The 18,869-nt window shown below is 38.4% G+C and overlaps 1 protein-coding gene across 4 annotated transcripts in view; it reads right to left on the bottom strand.

Moving 5' to 3' along the window:
* Positions 1-18,869, bottom strand: part of ITSN2 (intersectin 2) — a 95,116-nt gene that overhangs the window by 50,975 nt on the left and 25,272 nt on the right. For 3 of the 4 annotated variants that reach the window (XR_010919051.1, XM_067544677.1, XM_067544678.1), the window contains exons 8-18: positions 18,419-18,482; positions 16,968-17,105; positions 16,779-16,864; positions 15,365-15,627; positions 11,421-11,570; positions 10,993-11,133; positions 9,578-9,665; positions 8,758-8,897; positions 5,491-5,627; positions 4,043-4,503; positions 2,723-2,844 (exon numbers count right to left, since the gene is read on the bottom strand). Coding sequence is in view for 3 of the 4 variants with exons in the window: in XM_067544677.1 (XP_067400778.1) it covers positions 2,723-2,844; positions 4,043-4,503; positions 5,491-5,627; positions 8,758-8,897; positions 9,578-9,665; positions 10,993-11,133; positions 11,421-11,570; positions 15,365-15,627; positions 16,779-16,864; positions 16,968-17,105; positions 18,419-18,482 (1,790 nt within the window). In the remaining variant the exon portion in view is untranslated. Of the gene's footprint in view, positions 1-2,722; positions 2,845-4,042; positions 4,504-5,490; positions 5,628-7,744; positions 7,826-8,757; positions 8,898-9,577; positions 9,666-10,992; positions 11,134-11,420; positions 11,571-15,364; positions 15,628-16,778; positions 16,865-16,967; positions 17,106-18,418; positions 18,483-18,869 lie in introns of all 4 variants that reach the window. The other variant, XM_067544679.1, reaches the window with a different exon arrangement.

The raw sequence follows: 18,869 nt of genomic DNA, 5'->3' as shown, positions 1-18,869 counted from the left end.
TCATTGGGGTCCTGTAGATGCCACACAGTCAAGGGCGTTCCTGCTGACAGACCACTTCCAGGCAATTCAACAGCTCTGCCTCAATCTGCAATCTCAGCCTTCCACGACAGTCCATACGTGTCTGAGCCTGTTAGGCCACATGTCCGCTTGCATGCAGATGATCCAGTTTGCTGGGTTGTGCCTTTACACTTTTCAGATGTGGCTCAGGACAGTTTACCGCTCTGCCCTGCATTCTCCAGACAGGTCAGTTCGTCTTCCTTCAGCAGTCCTAGATTCCTTGCACTGGTGGGAATCCCCACAAAATGCATGCCAAGTGGTACCCCTTGCTCGGCCCTCTCCAACCAAGTCAGAGGTTACCGACGCTTCCTTTCTGGGTTAGGGGGGCAATCTGGACTCATTGAGTGTGCAGGACCTGTGGTCGGAACAGGAAGCCTCACTCTGTTGGAACTTTGAGCCATCCACAATGCATGTTGTACCTTCCAAGACCACATCAGACACTCAGTGGTTCTCATACTCACCAACAATACCATCGCAGTGTACTATGTGAACAAGCAAGAGAGGGTGGGAGTGCTCATTCCAGGTTACTCTGCTTGGAGGTGATCAACCTGTGGTACTTTTGCATCAAAGAAGACGTCACCCTGATCGCAATCCATTTGCTGGGGCTGCAAAATCGTCTTGCAGACCACTTCAGCAGGGTTTTCTCCCTGTGCCATGGGTGGTCCCTGAAGGAGTGTGTTCTCTGAGTGGTGTTTGCAACACGGGACATCCCCGCGATCAACCTGTTTGTGACGAGGGAAAACAGGAAGTGTCAACTGTTCTGCTCTTAAGGGGCCTCAGTCCAGGCTCCCTATCTGATACCTTCCACTGCAGCAGCGGTCAACTCTTCTGTACGCCCTTCCATCTCTCCAAGACTGAGGGTGATCAGACCACATGGCCCTTTCAAGCAGGAGCTACTGGAGATGAAGATCCCGCACCATCTGAGTCTTTTTTTTAAACGATTTACAAATCAGGCAACACTCTTTAAGGTCTGCCTTACCGAGACAAAGCAATCACCATGTGTGGAGGGTCGCTGTTGGGGATTGCCCCTTCACATAAAAGACAGTGTTTAAACGAGGTTAAGACTAAATGTGAGGCTGTGAGACACACAGAGCTCTGACTCCAGCCATGGGCGGTGAGAAGGAACTGAAGGGGGTTGGAGCAGCGCTGCCTCATTTAGCCAAGGGAGGGGCCACAGCCATAAGGTGCGAGCGCTACCCCTCCATGGTATTGCTAGGCAAAAATCTCTGGCTCTGGTGCACTGGGCGTGCACATATGTAAGTGGAATACATATCTGCATCTACTCAAAGAAGAACCACGCAAATTACACAACAGAGAACACTATTCAGATATTTAATTATTTGGGAGAAACCCTCAAACCTATGCAAACCAGGCAGGTCAGGTGTTTAATAATTCTAGCACCAAGAATAATCTTGTTTTATACACTTTTATCTATGACAGTATTTATTGTTTGCATTGCTTTAGGCAATTTTCTTTGCAGCCTTATATGCATACCTACAAAATCAGAGTATTGTATGATTGGAAGGGACCTTGAGAGGTCTTCTAGTCCAGTCAAGGCAGGACCAAGCATGATCTACTCTAGACCATCCCTGAGAGGTGTCTGTCCAACCTCTTTTTAAAAATCTCCAATGATGGAGATTCCACAACCTTGCTTGGCAATTTATGCCCGAGTTTAACTACCCCGACAGTTATGAAGTTTTTCCTAATGTCCAATCTAACTGCCCTTGTTGCAATTTAAGTTCATTGCTTCTTTTCCTATCCTCAGAGGGTAACGAGAACAAATTTTCTCCCTCCTTGTAACAACATTTTCTGTACTTGAAAACTGTTATCATGTCCCACCTCAGTCTTCTCTTCTCCAGACTATACAAACCCAGTTATTTCAATCTTCTCTCATAGCTCTTGTTTGCCAGACCTTTAATAATTTTTGTTGTTATTCTCTGGTCTTTCCAATTCGTCCACATCTTCCCTGAAATGTGGCGCCCAGACCTGGACACATTACTCCAGCTGAGGCCTTATCAATGGGGAGTAGAGTGGGAGAATTACTTCTCGTGTCTTGCTTAAAACACTCTTGCTAATACCTCCCAGAATGTTTTCTTTTTTTTTTTTGCAACAGTATGACACTGTTGACTCATATTTAGCTTGTGATCCACTATGATCCCCAGATCCCTTTCCACAGTACTCCTTCCCACGCAGTCATTTCCCATTTTGTGTGTGTGCAACTGATTGTCCCTTCCTAAGTAGAATACTTTGTATTTGTCCATACTGAATTTCATCCTATTTATTTCAGACCATTTCTCCAGTTTGTCCAGGTCATTTTGAATTTTAATTCTGTCCTCCAAAGCACTATGTTGCACTAGAGATGGGAGAGCAGTGATATTTATATTATTCTTGTGTTATCCATCTCACAAAGGTCATAACAGCAATAATGATTTCTGAGCTGGCATTTTATAGTAATCAGCACCAGTCCTTGATTCCTCTATAATACGCAGTCCTAGAGATACAAATTGCTTAAATCAATCACACAACCTTCTCCTAAAAAGGAGCAACTAGAGTACATTTTAAGAGATCTAAAATGTGTTTAAAAAAAAAAAAAAAAGCATTAATTTTGATGAAGACATATATCAATGATTTTTGTGGCTAGTTTAGCATGAACTACCAGTCTTACCTGAATTACATCCCCAGAATTAAAGCTCATCTCATCATGATTCCTTGCTTCAAATGAGTATAAAGCTGTGTAATTCACCAAGGCAACTGCATTCCTAGATTCTGAGGCACTAACTACATTACCTGAAAGAAGAAAAAGTATTACTAGTATTTATTATTTTGGTATTTCAGTAGTGCCAAGAGGCCTCAAGTCTGTTCAGGGCCTCATTGTGCTAGGCACTGTACAGTGATATAGCATGAGGATGGTCCCTGCCCCAAAGACCTTATAGTCTAAGTGTATGGTGTGAGATAACTGGGTACAACAAAAAGATGGAAGGAGCATAACGTAACACAGACTACTGTGATTAACGTAATAGTGGACACAATACATGATTCACTTAGTCGAAATATTTGTCTTCTTTCCCATTTTTTCTTGTTAAATATCTTCTCGAGGATCAGTGTTTTAATATTTTCTTTAATTTGTGTAAAGAAGTTTTAAACTTCTTTCAAATTGACTAGAAAAAGCTGCTCCAACTCTGAGTGGCCTGCAACCCAGGTGACAATCTTGTTCAGAAGAAACTTAAAAGCCCAGAACTGCAAAATATTACATATTTCTATTTGATAGCCACAATCTCTAAATTTCTCTAAGTCTATAAATGATGCTACTAAATCAGCCACACTGAAGCCATAACAATTGTTAACAATCTTGGGTGGAATTTGCAAAGAAGTATTCAGCATCACGTAATTCTGCTTCCACTAAGTCAATAGTAAAATTACCATCAAGTTCAATGGGAGCAGAATTAGGCCAACACTAAGCATTTTTCAAAATCCTACCCATAACGACATGCGGATCTCAGTTTGACCACCATCTAGTAACTGAGGTTATGATACTTGTAATTTCTCTTTCAATTTAATCAACAAATCAATGTAACTTTAAGGCTGTACTCATTCTCATTACTTGAGTCTTACCTGTTCATTGACTATCAAAAGTTGTTTTAAAAGAAATTATAAATATCTAACGTTACCACATGTGGTGAGTGTTCTGTTGTAAAGACAAAGTGCAGAAAAGCCAAAATGTTACTGCTCCAAGTGTCTAGAATTTCCTGACTGAAAGCACTGAAAGATCCTCTGCTGGTGTAAACTAGCATAGCTCAATTGATGTCAGATTTACACCAACTGTACATATGGTCCATGGTCTCCAGCCAACATCAGTTTTTAAGAGCAAGACCTACAATAGTGTCATTATTCTACAATAAAATGTCTAAAATCTGAAGTAACAATATTCATTCAAGACAACAAGGAACATTTTTTAACAAAAAATAAACCAATAGATGAAGGTTACCTTCACTTCTCCACGTTGGCTTAAGATTTCTACCCTCGGTCTGTTTCAACAAATCTACAAATTTCTCATTTAAATTTAATTTTGAAATGTTTTTCTTTGACTCTTGCAGGTTGGCTGCATCTTTTCTTCTCTTCTCTTCTTCATGCTGTTTACATTTCTCCTCGGCATCTTTTGCAATCTGTTCTTGCTTCTTTTTGTCTTCTTCCAATTGTCTCTGCCTTTGTTGTACTGTTTCTCTCTGAATCTCAGCTAGCTTGTTCCGCTCCTCCTCTTGTTTTTCCTCAGCCAGTTTTTGCAGCTGGAACTCCCTCTCTCTCACCTGGGCAGCTGCCTCCTCAGCTTTTTGCTTTTCTTCCTGAATTTTTTCCTGCATTCGCTCTTCCTGTAGTCGCTTTTTTTTCTCCTCTTCTTCCTTTCGGATATTTTCCTGCCATAGGTTCTCCTTCTCCTGTTTTGCTTTCCTTAATGAAAAGGGAAAAATAAATTCATAAATAAGTAAGTGAGAAAGTGTTTATGGGTCACACTAGTTAGTGGCCTGAGAGCCACTGAAGCCAAAAGCAAGGCTTGGTGGCAGAGCTATGGCTAGAATTTAGACAGGATGTCCCTACATGTAAAATATTGGCTTTCCCCATCTCTGGAGTGCAGTGAAGAAAAGCCCTGGCTGGAATAATTTAGTTGGGGTTGGTCCTGTTTTGAGCAGGGGGTTGGATTAGATGACTTCCTTCCAACCCTAATATTCTATGATTGGTAAATATGTACATTTTTTCACTTATCAAGCAAGAAACCAATATAAAACCAGGGATTGAAACGCAAAGGGGAAACTAAGGATTAGTCTCCGATCCTTAAAACTAGAAATTTGCTGACATTCACTTCATTTTCAAGATCATCATATCGAAATTAGGCAATCACAATGTCCCTCCAATTTCCATCAATATTCAGGGACTATGAATATCACACTGCCAGGGCTTGAATGACTGGCAAGTGATCTAAATTTGTTCATTTAGTACGAAATGCTTTTTAAGCAGAAGGAGCAGATGTATGACAACAAAACAAAGTAGAAAATGTGATTAAATAATTTTAAGTGTATGGAAACTGTGTATTAGAGAAGAGATTAAAAAGCCCAATTACAAAAATGGATTCTTAAGTTATTTGACACATCAGCCTTTGAGAATTATACTTCTCATCAAATAGATTATTTGTCATATTTAAAAAGGTAACAGACTGATTCCTACAAACTAGCAGGAAGGAAATTCAGAACTTCAGAAATCATTAGTATTCTATGTAAATATTCAGAAGCTCAGTTCAGGTACTGCTGCTTTCTCAGTTAGGATGTATATTTTAATCAGTTAGATTTTATGTCTACTGCTATCAACATCTTAAGTCCACCAATGCAAAATTTTGTTTTAAAAACCACAATGTCAGTGTTTTATGTTTTTCAACCATGTTACCTTGCAACCTCATCCTCCAGTCGCTTTTTCTGTGCAAGCTCAGCTCTTTTTCTTTCTACAGCTCTTAGTTTTTCTTGTTTGATCCTGTGAAGTTGCTCAAGGGCTAAGTGCTGTGTATTGTAGCTCTCTCTCAGTTCCTAATGAGGAAACACAATGAAGTACATCAAAGGACTGACAAGCAAATCCATTTTACTAGGAATGTAACCAGGCATTTTAATGCTTTGTGATCCAAGTTTTAATACAAATGGACAGGACAATCTTAAATTAATAATGGATGTTGAATCTCATTGGAAAGAAAGAGTTAAACAAACAGGATATAAAAATAGCTGGCAGATCTGCAAGCTCTTTTAAGCAGCTTATGCTTGCGAAGTGCACCTTTTAGTCACTCAGTTGCTGGAGACGGCAAATATGATGAAGGGAAAAAGAGTGGGAATTTTAAATTAAATATTTAAACACCAGGTCATCTATGGACTAGAAGTACAGTGAAGTGTGTTTTCACTGAACAGTTGCCTGGGGGAGATAGCCTTTAAACCACAAGTAACACAAAACAGTACTGGACATTTTGGGTATATATCCCTTAAGATGGGGGTTTTCCTTCACTATGCAGTATTTCTTTTATTACCACTGCTTAATTTAACAGAAGGATGCTACACAAAGAAGAAAAATACATATAAAAATTTGCTAATTATCGATGAACTATATAATTTTTTCTAAAATTATTACTCATGAGGAACTTTTTTTTTTAAAAATAACAAATTAATCCAATAACTAAGACATAACACAGTCAGATGCAAAGAAAAATTCAGACCACAGCATTTCCTAAAACAAGGCTCAGACCAGAGGCTGCAATAATTGGGATGGAGTTTTGGAAAGCAGGCCCAAATTGGAATCTGATCAAACTATTGCATTCTTTTAATCAGAGAATTAATGTTGGAAACCATAAACACGCAGATACTAGCTTCTGCCTGCATATGGTCCTATGTGTTTTAAAGCTTTCCACAGTATTTTGTTTAAAATAGAACACACTCCCATCCCCCTACTTTCTAATTCCCTCATGTCTTTTTATAATTAACTTTTTCACATTATATCATTTAAAATTGCTTGGCTAATTAAATTATAAAAGGAACATATTAGCAATAATTATCTGGGATACACTTTAACAGGTCATTCATATATTGGTAAGGCACTACAATTAATCTTTTTTAAGAATCACATTGTATCAGATACACAAACTGATGAACAGATGGAACACAGCTTTTCCTATCAGATTATTTATAAAAAGAAAGTAAATAGGAATGGTGCATTCCCACTACAAAATCTGACATTTCCTAAGAAGTATGATTGTCAATATAATGTAACTAATATGAAAAAGGCAATGCAATAAAACCTCCTTTGCATAGTGAGTTTCTTCAGCAACAAACTAATCTTCATTACCTAGAATAGGCAAATTATAAGCACTGACATAGGTGGGGAACAATTTTTCCCTCTCATTTTAAACAGAGTTTGAGGATCACTGTGAAAAACAGTATCATTTTATTCCAAAATCAAATGGTCCATTAAACAATTCAGTGAGTAGTTTAAAAGTAAAGGAGAAGATATGAAATTTAAAATGGATGGTTAGCTAAAATACAATAAGCAAGTATTGTGACCACAACATAGAATTCCCATTGCGTTAAGAAAAAGAGGTAAGAAAGCTGTATTATGGGGTTAACCTGATAGTTTGGCAGCATCATATTACAGAATCATGCAGGGTAACCTGGGCGTTGATGCAATTTTAGAACTCTTCTGAACCCAGACCAAATAAATCACAGAACTGACTCATAGTTTACAGCGTGAGAGAGAGAGAGAGAGAGAGAGAGAGAGAGAGAGAGAGAGAGAGAGGCAACTGTAAGTGTTTCTATCAAAAAGGAAAAATACTTTTTTGGTGGATATCAGCTTACCTGAAAAGAAAAACAGAAACTAGGTAACAAAACTTATTCCATTAATAAAACTCAGTCCATTAATAAACAGGAGACACATCAGTATTTTCTGACTTTGCTTTATTAGCAAGTAATTTTAAACCTTTAGATAGCAAAAGGATTTAAAAATCAAGCAGAAAAGAAAAGAATCTATTCATTCTGTTTTTTAAAATATTTATTTTTAGACAAAGATTTTCAGGTTAGTGCTAAAGAGATAAAATACACAAAAAGAAAGGGCAAACAGAGAAAAACTGTGAAATAATTAAAAGCAAAAGAGCCAAAGATTAGAAAATAACCTTAAGTAAGAGGAAGAGGTTGTTGAGACAGCTTAGCAGAGACAAAAGGCACTGAAGAACAGAATCATCCATATTCTCACACTGTAAGATAAGGCAGATAAAAAGCCAATTAAACTTTGCAATGGACTTAAAAAATAGGGAAGACTACACTGTCGGTGTGGTCACTGAACATAACTGAATTGCTCTCAATAACCAGCAAGCCGTGCTGTACACGTGTGATTCCAAATGTAAACACCAATATCGTGGGTGTTGTTTTCTTTGTTTAAAAAAAAAAGTTCTGAGACTTTTCCCTTAAGCTCTCTTCAACAGATGCAGTGTGGTCCTTCCTCACCGAATGAAGGGAAACCCTACAATTTATTCTAAAATTCACATCAATACCACTATGAATAAGCCAGTAAACAGAGCATGCATCTGTCAGATAGGGTGATAATATATAAACCAAATAGCTTCCTTCCATTCCACTGTGTGACTTTAATTACCATTTCTGCACAAGGTTTCTCCTAGTTAAAGGAATAAGAGCATCCATGTATCTTGCTAAAAGTGAATATCCTGTGTGCTCTGCTTGCAGATTTAGTATTTTCTTTCAATAAAATTTAAACAATGAGGATACTCCATTTATAATCTGCAAAATGGTTACCATACAATCTTACTGCCATAAGGACAGAACCTTCAAGGTGCTAAACACCCTCAACTCTCATTTACTTAATGTATTTTAGGACCTGTGCTGAATAAGAGTGAGCAATGGGTATGCCTTTGAAAGGCACTGTAGCATGATGCATGCAGAGGAGTGATAAGAAGCAAGGGGGGATACATTACATAACTGACAGTTTTAAATTAGTTTCTAATTGCACATTTGCTAGAAATCTGTCAATGCTTATTTTGATATTATAAAAATGGCAGAGACTTTCAGAAAAGGGACAACATAGGGGGACAGCAAATAAAAGTTTGGTGACCGGATGTGGAGGAAAACATTGCTTACTACTAAAGACAATATATTTGCAAAATGCATATACCTTGAGCTGATTGTTAAATGTATCCATTTCAGAGAGTCTGGAAGCAGTTTCCTTTTCTAGGGCATTTAATTGCTCCCGAAGTCTTTGGCATAATTCTTTCTTTTCAAAGGACTTCTTGTTCACTAAACTGTTTCCTGTATCTGCATATGAAAGATCAAATAGTTTTACAATGATTTCTGTTTGTGTTACCATACTTTTAAATAACTATTTATATTTCTTTTTTAATTTACATTCACTCCCACTTTAGAAACCACTTGTTTATACCACTTGTTTGTTTCACTGGTATGTTCTCATATAGCTTCAAACAGCACAATTGAGCCTTGGTCCCTTATTAGGGGCATACAGGCACTACCATAACTCATATAATAAAGTTTGTATGATATATTTATATTATATTAGTCTGATTAAATTCAGCTCCTGAGGGCAAACACTTTGGATTTCATTGCCACTCACTTAACAGTAGTGTAAACCTGGCGTAAATTTCTTTGATTTAGATGGTGTTACTCCTGATTTTATACGACTGAAAGCAAAAGGAAAATCTGGGCAGCAAGAACCATAATTCCTGCCTATACTATAGTCTGTATTGTCTATGTTTAAAGTTGTAACCTTCTTGTCTTATCAAAATGTATTTCTCCCCTCATTTGTTAGGTACAGGAAATGGTAGAAAGTAGAACCAACAAACAGTTCTGAGTATTGATTGAGACTTACTGAAACTATGGTAACTATGAAGGGAAGGTTAATAATGACACAGACAGTAGTCTTCCCAGTGAATAAAGAAAAGCTGATATACAGAGCAAAGAGTTTATTTGAAGACACTTACTAGGAGTGTTGTCCAGCTGCACGTGTTTTATTCTCTCATTTAATAATTGCTTTTCAGGAACTAATTGGACTAGTTTATTCTGATATTCCTATAGATATATAAGAAAGAGGTGCAATGTATTTATAAGAAAGATTAATATCAGTTTACATGGCACCAACCACAAACAAACAATTTTTCAACATCACACGAAGTAAGCAAGCTGTATGATGGTGCATTGATACAATTCCCCCCCCATAACAGAGAAAAAACTCACTATTCTATGATCACCATATATATATTGTTATTATTAAAAACTAAGTATTCTTTGACACACAAATATTTAAAACAGTTGGAATGAACAAATATAAGCATCCTAGCATAACATTTGTGTCTTATGGAAGAAAGTGAATTTCAAAAAGAAATTGAAGCGTTCTTTGAAACTGGCCATCAACTAATAGGTTTTCAGGCTCAGATAAATAAAACAAAAGCAAGTTACTATACTGCATACTTTAGTTTTGCATGTGGAGCTTAATACTTGAAATCAGTAATCAATTTTAACACCTTGTGAGGAATTTGCCTCAGTGCCAGCAATCATTGTAGCTGCACCAGGGCTAACCCAATGTGTAGATAAGAGAAGCATCAATTCACAATGGAGAAGTATCAATTATTACTAACTGGAACTGTGTGTTTTGGGAATAAGTGATCTTAAATCTTTTTTTTTTTTTTTAAGTGAGATGAAATAATGCAAAAGCAATTTTAGGATTTTTCATGTTAAAAGTCAAACCCTAGGATTTTAAAAATTAACAACCCCCCACAAACTTATCAATCAATGAAAAAAAATGGGGTTGATTTTTGAATTACATTGATTAATGGTTGGAATGAATTGATGAACATCAGCTGTTCTATCTTCCATCATGTTGCTTTATTCTGGGACCTGGAAAAAACTGAGATATTGTAGATAGAGTGCTGTACAGCTCTACTACTGTCACTGGAAAGGTGAGAGCAAGAAATCACCCTTGGGAGTTTTACTTCTTTTTAGAAATGGCAAATGTAGATGAGGAAGCAGAAAGCAGGTAAGAATCTTACTGAATCCCCCCAAAATATCTTCCTATGTGATAAATGGTAAACTGGTTTATGCTACCGGAATTATGGTCAAAACCTCACTTTTAGCCTTGTAAAATTAATACCAATAATTATGAATGTATTAGGGAAACAGAGGTTTCCCTAATGCTATGAATAATTTTAATAGGCCTTGTTCAACCACACTCACTGGCCATTTTTACTTAGTTTTCTTTTCTGCACCCTAACCATCCAATTGCTTGATACTACTGCACAAATCTTTCCTATAAGGACACATCACTGATACCACCACAACTGGTAAAGAGAAGTAAAAGGAGAAATGAAAGATAACTCAGGTTTAAGAGGAAATCACATACCTGAAGTTGTTGTTGTAGCTGTTTGATTTCTATAATTCCCAAATCACATTTTTTATCTAGTGTTTCCAGCTCACTTTTCTGAATTTGTTTTCTGCTTCGAACATCTTGCAGTCTGCCTGTGATCTGCTGATGTTTGCCACTCTACAGAAAACCAAAAAAAATTAAACCACATGTAATAAAAAAACCAAACCAAAACAACAAAAAAGTATCTCTAACAAACTTTTGTGGAAAGATCATTTCTGCCTAAAGGTACCTTAAGAACAATTCTTAGAAAAAATCCTGCTTTGATTGCTGAGCCAATACTAAGTTAGTTTCCTGATCATTAAGAAAAAGTTGTACTTAGCACTTGAATGTGTATTTTAAGATTCTCATACAGTTTTGAAATACTGCAAATCACTAAAATATGTTTAATGTAATGTGTGCCTCACCAGAGCTTCTAATTCAAGATTAAGGCTCTTCTTTTTAGAGGTCAATTTGACAATTTCTTCTTGTTCTCTATTTCTCTGATTAAGAAGATCTTGGCGTCGAATTCTCTCCCATTCTAGCCGTCGCTGGCGCTCGAGTTCCTGCTTTGCTGTCTACAGGTAACAAGTTACATCACTATAAACTTACAATACCCTTTAGAAATTCTAAAGTCAACTAGAAGTTTTACAGTGTTGATATATACACATACATTCTGTAGCTAAATTAAGCTAGGATTAAATATTTCCAGTTTAATGAAATTTAATGAAAATTAGATTTAATTAGCTAGAGACATAAAGAGTAACAAGAAAACATTCTACCAATACATTAGAAGCAAGAGGAAGACCAAGGATAGGGTAGGCCTGTTACTCAATGAAGGGGGAAAAACAATAACAGAAAATGTAGAAATGGCAAAGTGCTAAATGACTTTTTTGTTTCAGTTTTCACCAAAAAGTTTAGTAGCAATTGGACATCTAACTTAATGAATGACAGTGAAGACGAGATAGGATCAGAGGCTAAAATAAGGAAAGAACAAGTTAAAAATTACTCAGGGCAGGTCTACACTAGAAGCACTACATGGGTGCAGCTGCATCAAAATGCATTTGGGGAAGACACTGTATGTTGATGAGACAGCACTCTCCCATTGGCATAATTACTTCACTTCTGCGAGAGATGGAAGCTATGTCTGTGGGAGAGCATCTCCTGCCGACACAGTGCTGGTGTGGACAGTGCTTATGTCATCATAATTTGCATCGCTCAGGGGGGTGTCTTTTTCACACCCGAGTGATGTAAATTAGATCGACTTAAGCGGTAGTGTAGACCTGCCCTTAGGCAAGTTAGATGTCTTGAAGTCGCCAGGGCCTGATGCAATGCATCTTAGAATACTCAAGGAGCTGACTGAAGAGATATCTGAGCCATTAGCGATTATCTTCTAAAAGTCATGGAAGATGGGAGATATTCTAGAGGACTGGAAAAGAACAATTATAGTGACAATGTATAAAAAGGTGAATAAGGACATCCTGGGGAATGATCATGATGACCTGTCATCTTAACATCAGTACCCCAAAAGATAATGGAGCAAATAATTAAGCAATCAATTTGCAAACACCTAAAAGATAATAAGGCGGAAAGTAACAGTCAGAATAGATTTGTCCAGAAACAAATCATATCATACCAACCTAATAGCTTTCTTTGACAGGACTACAAACCTTGTGGATGGGGGAAGCAGTAGATGTGGTATATCTCGATTTTAGTAAGGCTTTTGATACTGTCTCGCATGATATTCCCATAAATAAACTAGGGAAATACAACCTAGATGGAGCTACTATAAAATGGGTGCATGATTGGTGGAAACCATTCCTAAGAGTAGTTAACAGAGGATCACAGTCAAGCTGGAAAGGCATATCAAATGGGATCCCACAGGGATTAGTTCTGGGTCCATTTCTGGTAAATATCTCCATCTATGATTTACATAATGGCATAGAGAGTACACTTATAAAGTTTGTGGAGGATACCAGGCTGGGAGGGGTTGCAAGTGTTTTGGAGGATAGGATTAAAATTCAAAATGATCTAGACAACCTGGAGAAATGGTCTGAAGTAAATAGGATGAAATAGGGTTTCCTTATCAGCAAGTTAAAGAAGTATGGGTTGGATGAATGGACTATAAGATGGATAGAAAGCTGGCTAGATCATCAGGCTCAACAGGTAGTGATCAACAGCTCGATATCTAGTTGGCAGCCAACAAGCGGAGTGCCCCAGGGGTCGATGCTTGGGCCTGTTTTCTTCAACATCTTCATTAATGAAATGGAAGATGGGGTAGATTGCACCCTCAGCAAGTTTGCAGATGACATTAAGATGAAGGGAGTGGTACCACTGGAGGGCAGGGACAGGATACAGAGTGACCTAGACAAATTGGAGGATTGGGCCAAAAGAAATCTGATGAGGTTCAACAAGGAAAAGTGTAGAGTTCTGCACTTAGGACGGAAGAATCCCATGCACTGCTAAAGACTGTGGACCGACTGGCTAGGCGCCAGTTCTGCAGAAAAAGACCTAGGGGTTACAGGGGACAAGAAGCTAGATATGAGTCAATAGTGTGCCCTTATTGCCAAGAAGGCTAATGGCTGCATTAGTAGGAGCACTGCCAACAGATCGAGGGAAGTGATTATTCCCTTCTATTCGGCATTGGTAAGGCCTCATTTGGAGTACTGTGTCCAGTTTTGGGCCCACCACTTCAGAAAGGACATGGACAAATTGGAAAGAGTCCAGCAAAGGGCAACAAAAATGACTAGAGGGCTGAAGCACATGACTTATGAGGACAGGCTGAGGGAACTAGGCTTGTTTAGTCTGCAGAAGAGAAGAATGAAGGAGGATTTGATAGCAGCCTTTAACTACCTGAAAGGAGGTTTCAGGGAGGATGGAACCAGGCTGTTCTCAGTGGGAGTAGAAGACAGAACTAGGAGCAATGGTCTCAAGTTGCAGTGGGGGTGGTCTAGGTTGAATATTAGGAAAAACGTTTTTACTAGGAGGGTGGTGAAGCACTGGAATGGGTTATCTAGGGAGGTGGTGGAATCTCCATCCTTAATGGTTTTTAAGATGCAGCTTGACAAAGCCCTGGCTGGGATGGTTTTGTTGGGATTGGTCCTGCTTTATTCAGGTGGTTGGACTAGATGACCTCCTGAGGCCCCTTCCAACCCTAATCTTCTATGATTCTAAGGACAAACGCAAAGTACTCCACTTAGGAAGGAACAATCAGATGCACACACACAAAATGGGAAATGACTGCCTAAGAAGGAGTACTGCTGAAAGGGATCTGGTGGTCATACTGGATCACTAGCTAAATATAAGTCAAGGATGTAGCACTGGTGCAAAAACAGCAAACATCATTCTGGGATGTATTAGCAGGGGTGTTGTAAGCAAGACACAAGAAGTAATTCTTCCATTCTGGTCCATGCTGATTAGGCCTCAGCTGAAATATTGTGTCCATTTCTGGGCATCACATTTCAGGAAAGATGTGGACGAATTGGAAAGAGACCAGAGAATAGCAACAAAAATGATTAAAGATCTAGAAAGCATGACGTATGAGGAAAGATTGAAAAAATTGGGTTTCTTTAGTCTGGAGAAGACTGAGGGGGGACATGATAACAATTTTCAAGTACATAAAAAGTTGTTACAAGGAGAAGGGAGAAAAATTGTTTGCTTTAATCTCTGAGGATAGCACAAGAAGCAATAGACTTAACTGCAGTAAGGGCAATTTAGGCTGAACATTAGGAAAAACTTCCTAACTGTCAGTGTAATTAAGCACTGGAATAAATTGCCTATGAGGTTGTGGAATCTCCGTCATTGGAGATTTTTAACAGCAGGTTAGACAAACACCTGTCAGGTATGGTCTAGATCAGGGGTGGGGAACCTTTTTTCTGGCAAGGGCCTGATGGTGGTACGCGGAAGACGGCTGAGTGTCTGCTGCTGAATTCCCCGCCGCCGCCGTGAAACCGCGCCGCCTAGTTTTGGGTCACAGGTTTTTGTTTGGTTTAAAAAGGGAACCTAAAAGAAAATGTGGCCCACAATATGAAAGAGTCTTGAGAACCTGGGTTTCAGCAACCTTGGGGTTTTTTTTGTAACAATAGGAGGCACGACATTTACAGACAGAAATGATGGTGTCCCTCCAAAATGACTTGCAATAGTCACACACAGAGTGCATGCCTAAGCCAACATTAAATGAGTGCCCGGCTCCCAGTCCTATGCTCAAACCACTAGGCCAAGCCTCGTCTAAGGCTCATTCAAATGCAAGTTCAAAGGCAAACCAAAATTACAAGTTCCCAAATGGACAAGGGAATAGCTTTACTAACTGTGTTTACTGGGTGTTGGCGTTACTATTTAAAGTATTAAAAGTAAATAAAATTAAGAAAACAACCTCCCGCCTTTCTATTTCTTTTCTCCTCTCTTCCTCCCTTTGTCTTTCCAGCTCTCGTTGTCTCTCCAAATGTCTTTCCAGTTCAAGCTGCTTTTTCCGCTCCTGCTCCTGCAGCTCCCTCTCTCTTCGCTCCTGTTCTTCTCTTTCTTTCTGAGCCTTACGTTCCGCCTCTCTCTGCTGCTGCTCCATCAGGACTTGACGTCGTTTCTCCAGTTCCATGTTTCCTTTCTCATAGTTTGCTTTCCTCTTGTCCTCAAATGTCACTAAAATAAAGCATAGCAGTAGCACTGTTTTACACAGAACAATGGTTGAAAGCTGGCTTCTCTCTTACACTACTAATGCCTTGCATGTTTTCTTATTGGCTAGCTCAGAACATTCCACCATGGATAATTTAAGCACCTTGAATCGAGCAGTGCTGAAGTATCAATCTTCCTTTCACAAACACTGATAATCTTAAATGTTTTCACAACTTGGCTCAACGGCAACATTTCATAATTTCTGACAGCAAAAAAAATGTGGTAAAACTTATTCATCTCCCAGAAAAACCTGTGGCTAGATAGGATTGGTGGTTTAAAGCAGAACACAATTTAACATCAACAGATATAAAGTTACTCTATATGCCCAAACATAAAAGAATTTTTACAAACTAATGGAGAGTTGCTTTCTTGGATACTGACCCTGGATAGGAAAATGGCAGAGTTACACAGCTTATTTTTTAAACAGTTCTTCACTGTACAGCACATGTCAGCGCATGAAAAGGGGTTCTTCAAAAGGCAGGCTACCTTAATTTTTTTTTAGACCTAAACTATTAAAAGAACAGCAAACAAACCGGGATCAGGGTCAAAAACTGCAACATGGAATTAAAAAAAAAGGGGGGGGGAGGGGTATGGTTTAGGGACCGGTGGGATCACCTTCCCAAAATAGAAATAAGCCTTGCCCATACTCTGCCACCAAGGGTAGCCTCTACTACTCCCTACTGGCAGCAGCAGTCAGACAGGAGTACAGTCTGATACTGTGGGTCATGGCAAACTACATGCTGCTTGCAGATACTGTGGCAAGATCAAGCTACCTTAGGTTCAATATCCTGCATTAATATGGAGACAGGGCAAATATCAGCAACTTCCAGTTACATGGAATTTTGCATTGGTGTTTAAATGTTTTGACCATGAAGCTTTCCTAGACTTTCATTAATAATAATGTCACCAATATTTCCTACACCTGAAAAACAGCCCCTCACCCTTACTTTCATGATACTTTCTTAACTGCCGTTAGTTGACAGCATCATCAAAAACACCTTCCTCTGAAATAATAATGCTGTACTTCTTTATCCCCTCTTTTTCAGTTTCTAAAAAAAGTAGTACTCTTCAAATAAAAGTTTTATACACTAACACAAAGCTCAAAATCTCATTCTTACCTGGCTGTTTTTTCTGGGGCTCCTCCTCTTGCATTTGCTGGTAAGAGGGCAGAGTTCCATTAACGTTTTCAGCATATTTTCCACCTCTAGAGGAGAAAGTTATTTTGGGGGGAATTAAAGTCTGACTATTCAATATTTGTTATATTTCTTCTGGATTTAGGTCATGTATACCTGTCTTGGGCAATTTACCTGAAAGAAGGAGGTACAAATTCAGGAGGCAGGGTCAATGGCAGAGGTTGTCCAGCTTTGGCCATATCAGTCAGATGCATGGCTAACACAAACTCATCAGCTTTTAGCTGTCCATCTCCATCAATGTCAGCTAGTGACCTAAATAAAATGGGAGAATGATGTCATCACTGCAACTGAAAATCACTTGGGAGGGATAAGTGAAATTAGTTACTGTAGAAAATTTTCTTAAGTCTTGTAGGGAGAATTGGTAAACAATCCCTCATCTGAGTAAAACATTATTTTATTTTACAGTTTTAATAAGAATTAGCTTTTAAGAAGTGTGTGATGGGGCAGACAAAAAGAGTTCTGCAGAGCTGGTCACAAAGTGTTAGGGGGGGGGGGGGGGTGTCCAACAAAAATCAGAAACGCCGTTGATAAAAAGGTGATTTTTCTTGTTTACTGACCAGCTGTACCTACAGGCAATATTAAAAATGACTCTCTCCCCTAATTCCAAATAAAAGATTGATAATTACTCACTTTGGGACAAATTGTGACTTGGACTGCATACCCGCGAAATGGATTAACAGACCCTATTGGATGCTACATGGGCTACACGTGCTCTGAACTTGCTTATTCTCTCCGCACCAAAGAGGAGGCAAATAGCACTTTCACTGAACACCCATAAAGCACCACACAACCAGCTGAGCTAGTGTGAAACATATTGTAATTTGCTTCTGATGTAGGCCAGAAGCAAATCACTACCTCCTGGACAAAGGGGAAGCAGGGAGGTAACACTGCCTCAGCGGGTTGTCTAATTGTAATCTAATCCACAATGCTTCTGTGGATTCATCCAGGAAGGTGAAGTTTACGTATCATCCCTTACACACAGCTGTGTTGAAAGGCAAGACCCAGCCCATAAAGTACAGGAGTTCAAAGACTTATTATTCAAATTTTCAGAAGATTGTAATTGTTTCTGCCACAATAGCAACAACAGGCTTTGATCAACTGCAGTGTACAGCTATCTGCATACAACAGTCACAAACCACAAATTGATTAAAGTAACACTTTTTTTTCAAAATCTAAGTTTTGGCACAAATTTAAATTGACAGGCTTTGAAAAAATCTTTAGGATTTGTTTGGAAATTCTTATGAGAACGTCTTATTTTTACCTAAAACTGTTGTTTCTAAACAATCCAAACAATGAAGCACTGAACCTGGAAGCAAAACTGACTTCACTGATTTACATAGTCCAGTGTAAAAAATAAATACTATGAAAGGTAAACTGGACTTTTAAAACCATGCAGTTTTAATGAATTATTAACAAAATAGGTAAATAAAGTTTATTGGGTTTTACAGTGTATGATTTTTAAATTGACCTTGTCCCTTTAACACTTCTTGATGGCAGAGAATAGATTACATTCCCTACCACAATTGCGAAAGCCTCTCATCAATCAGTGAGCAAGGCAAACTTACCAAATGGTAGCCAGCTGAGTCTGAGAAAGGTTTGACTGCAGAAGGGCATTCCTTGCTTGAAATCCTTAGTGAAACACAGATTAAACTATTAAGAATTTCCACATATAAATCTATTTAGAACAAAAGACTGATAGATATTAGGTGACGCATTGTTAACTGGGGCAACCCAGGTTTATTCTTTGATTTTACTTCATCCGTTTGTGCTGATGATTTATTAACGCGAGTAGTCTGCATACTGTATTATTTCTGTCTACTTTTAAACCCAGAAACCACAGTAACAACGATCACAAATAAAATAAAGAAATATTGTTAATGTTCTTGGCCATCTTTTCTTATTCAGTAATCCCAGCACAGATGAACTAGCATGAATGTAACAGTTTCTGGTGATCTTCACAGCTATATGTAGAATGTAGCTGACTGTTTGCAGAGAGTTAGTGCTGTTAATGTGGGG

This window comes from Emydura macquarii, unplaced genomic scaffold (assembly GCF_026122565.2).
Source record: "Emydura macquarii macquarii isolate MOO-44397 ecotype Brisbane River unplaced genomic scaffold, CSIRO-AGI_Emac_v2 contig_1027, whole genome shotgun sequence".
NCBI classification, from domain to species: Eukaryota; Metazoa; Chordata; order Testudines; family Chelidae; genus Emydura; species Emydura macquarii.
Note: the sequence above shows the minus strand (reverse complement) of the source record. Positions and strands in the feature narration are given on the sequence as shown.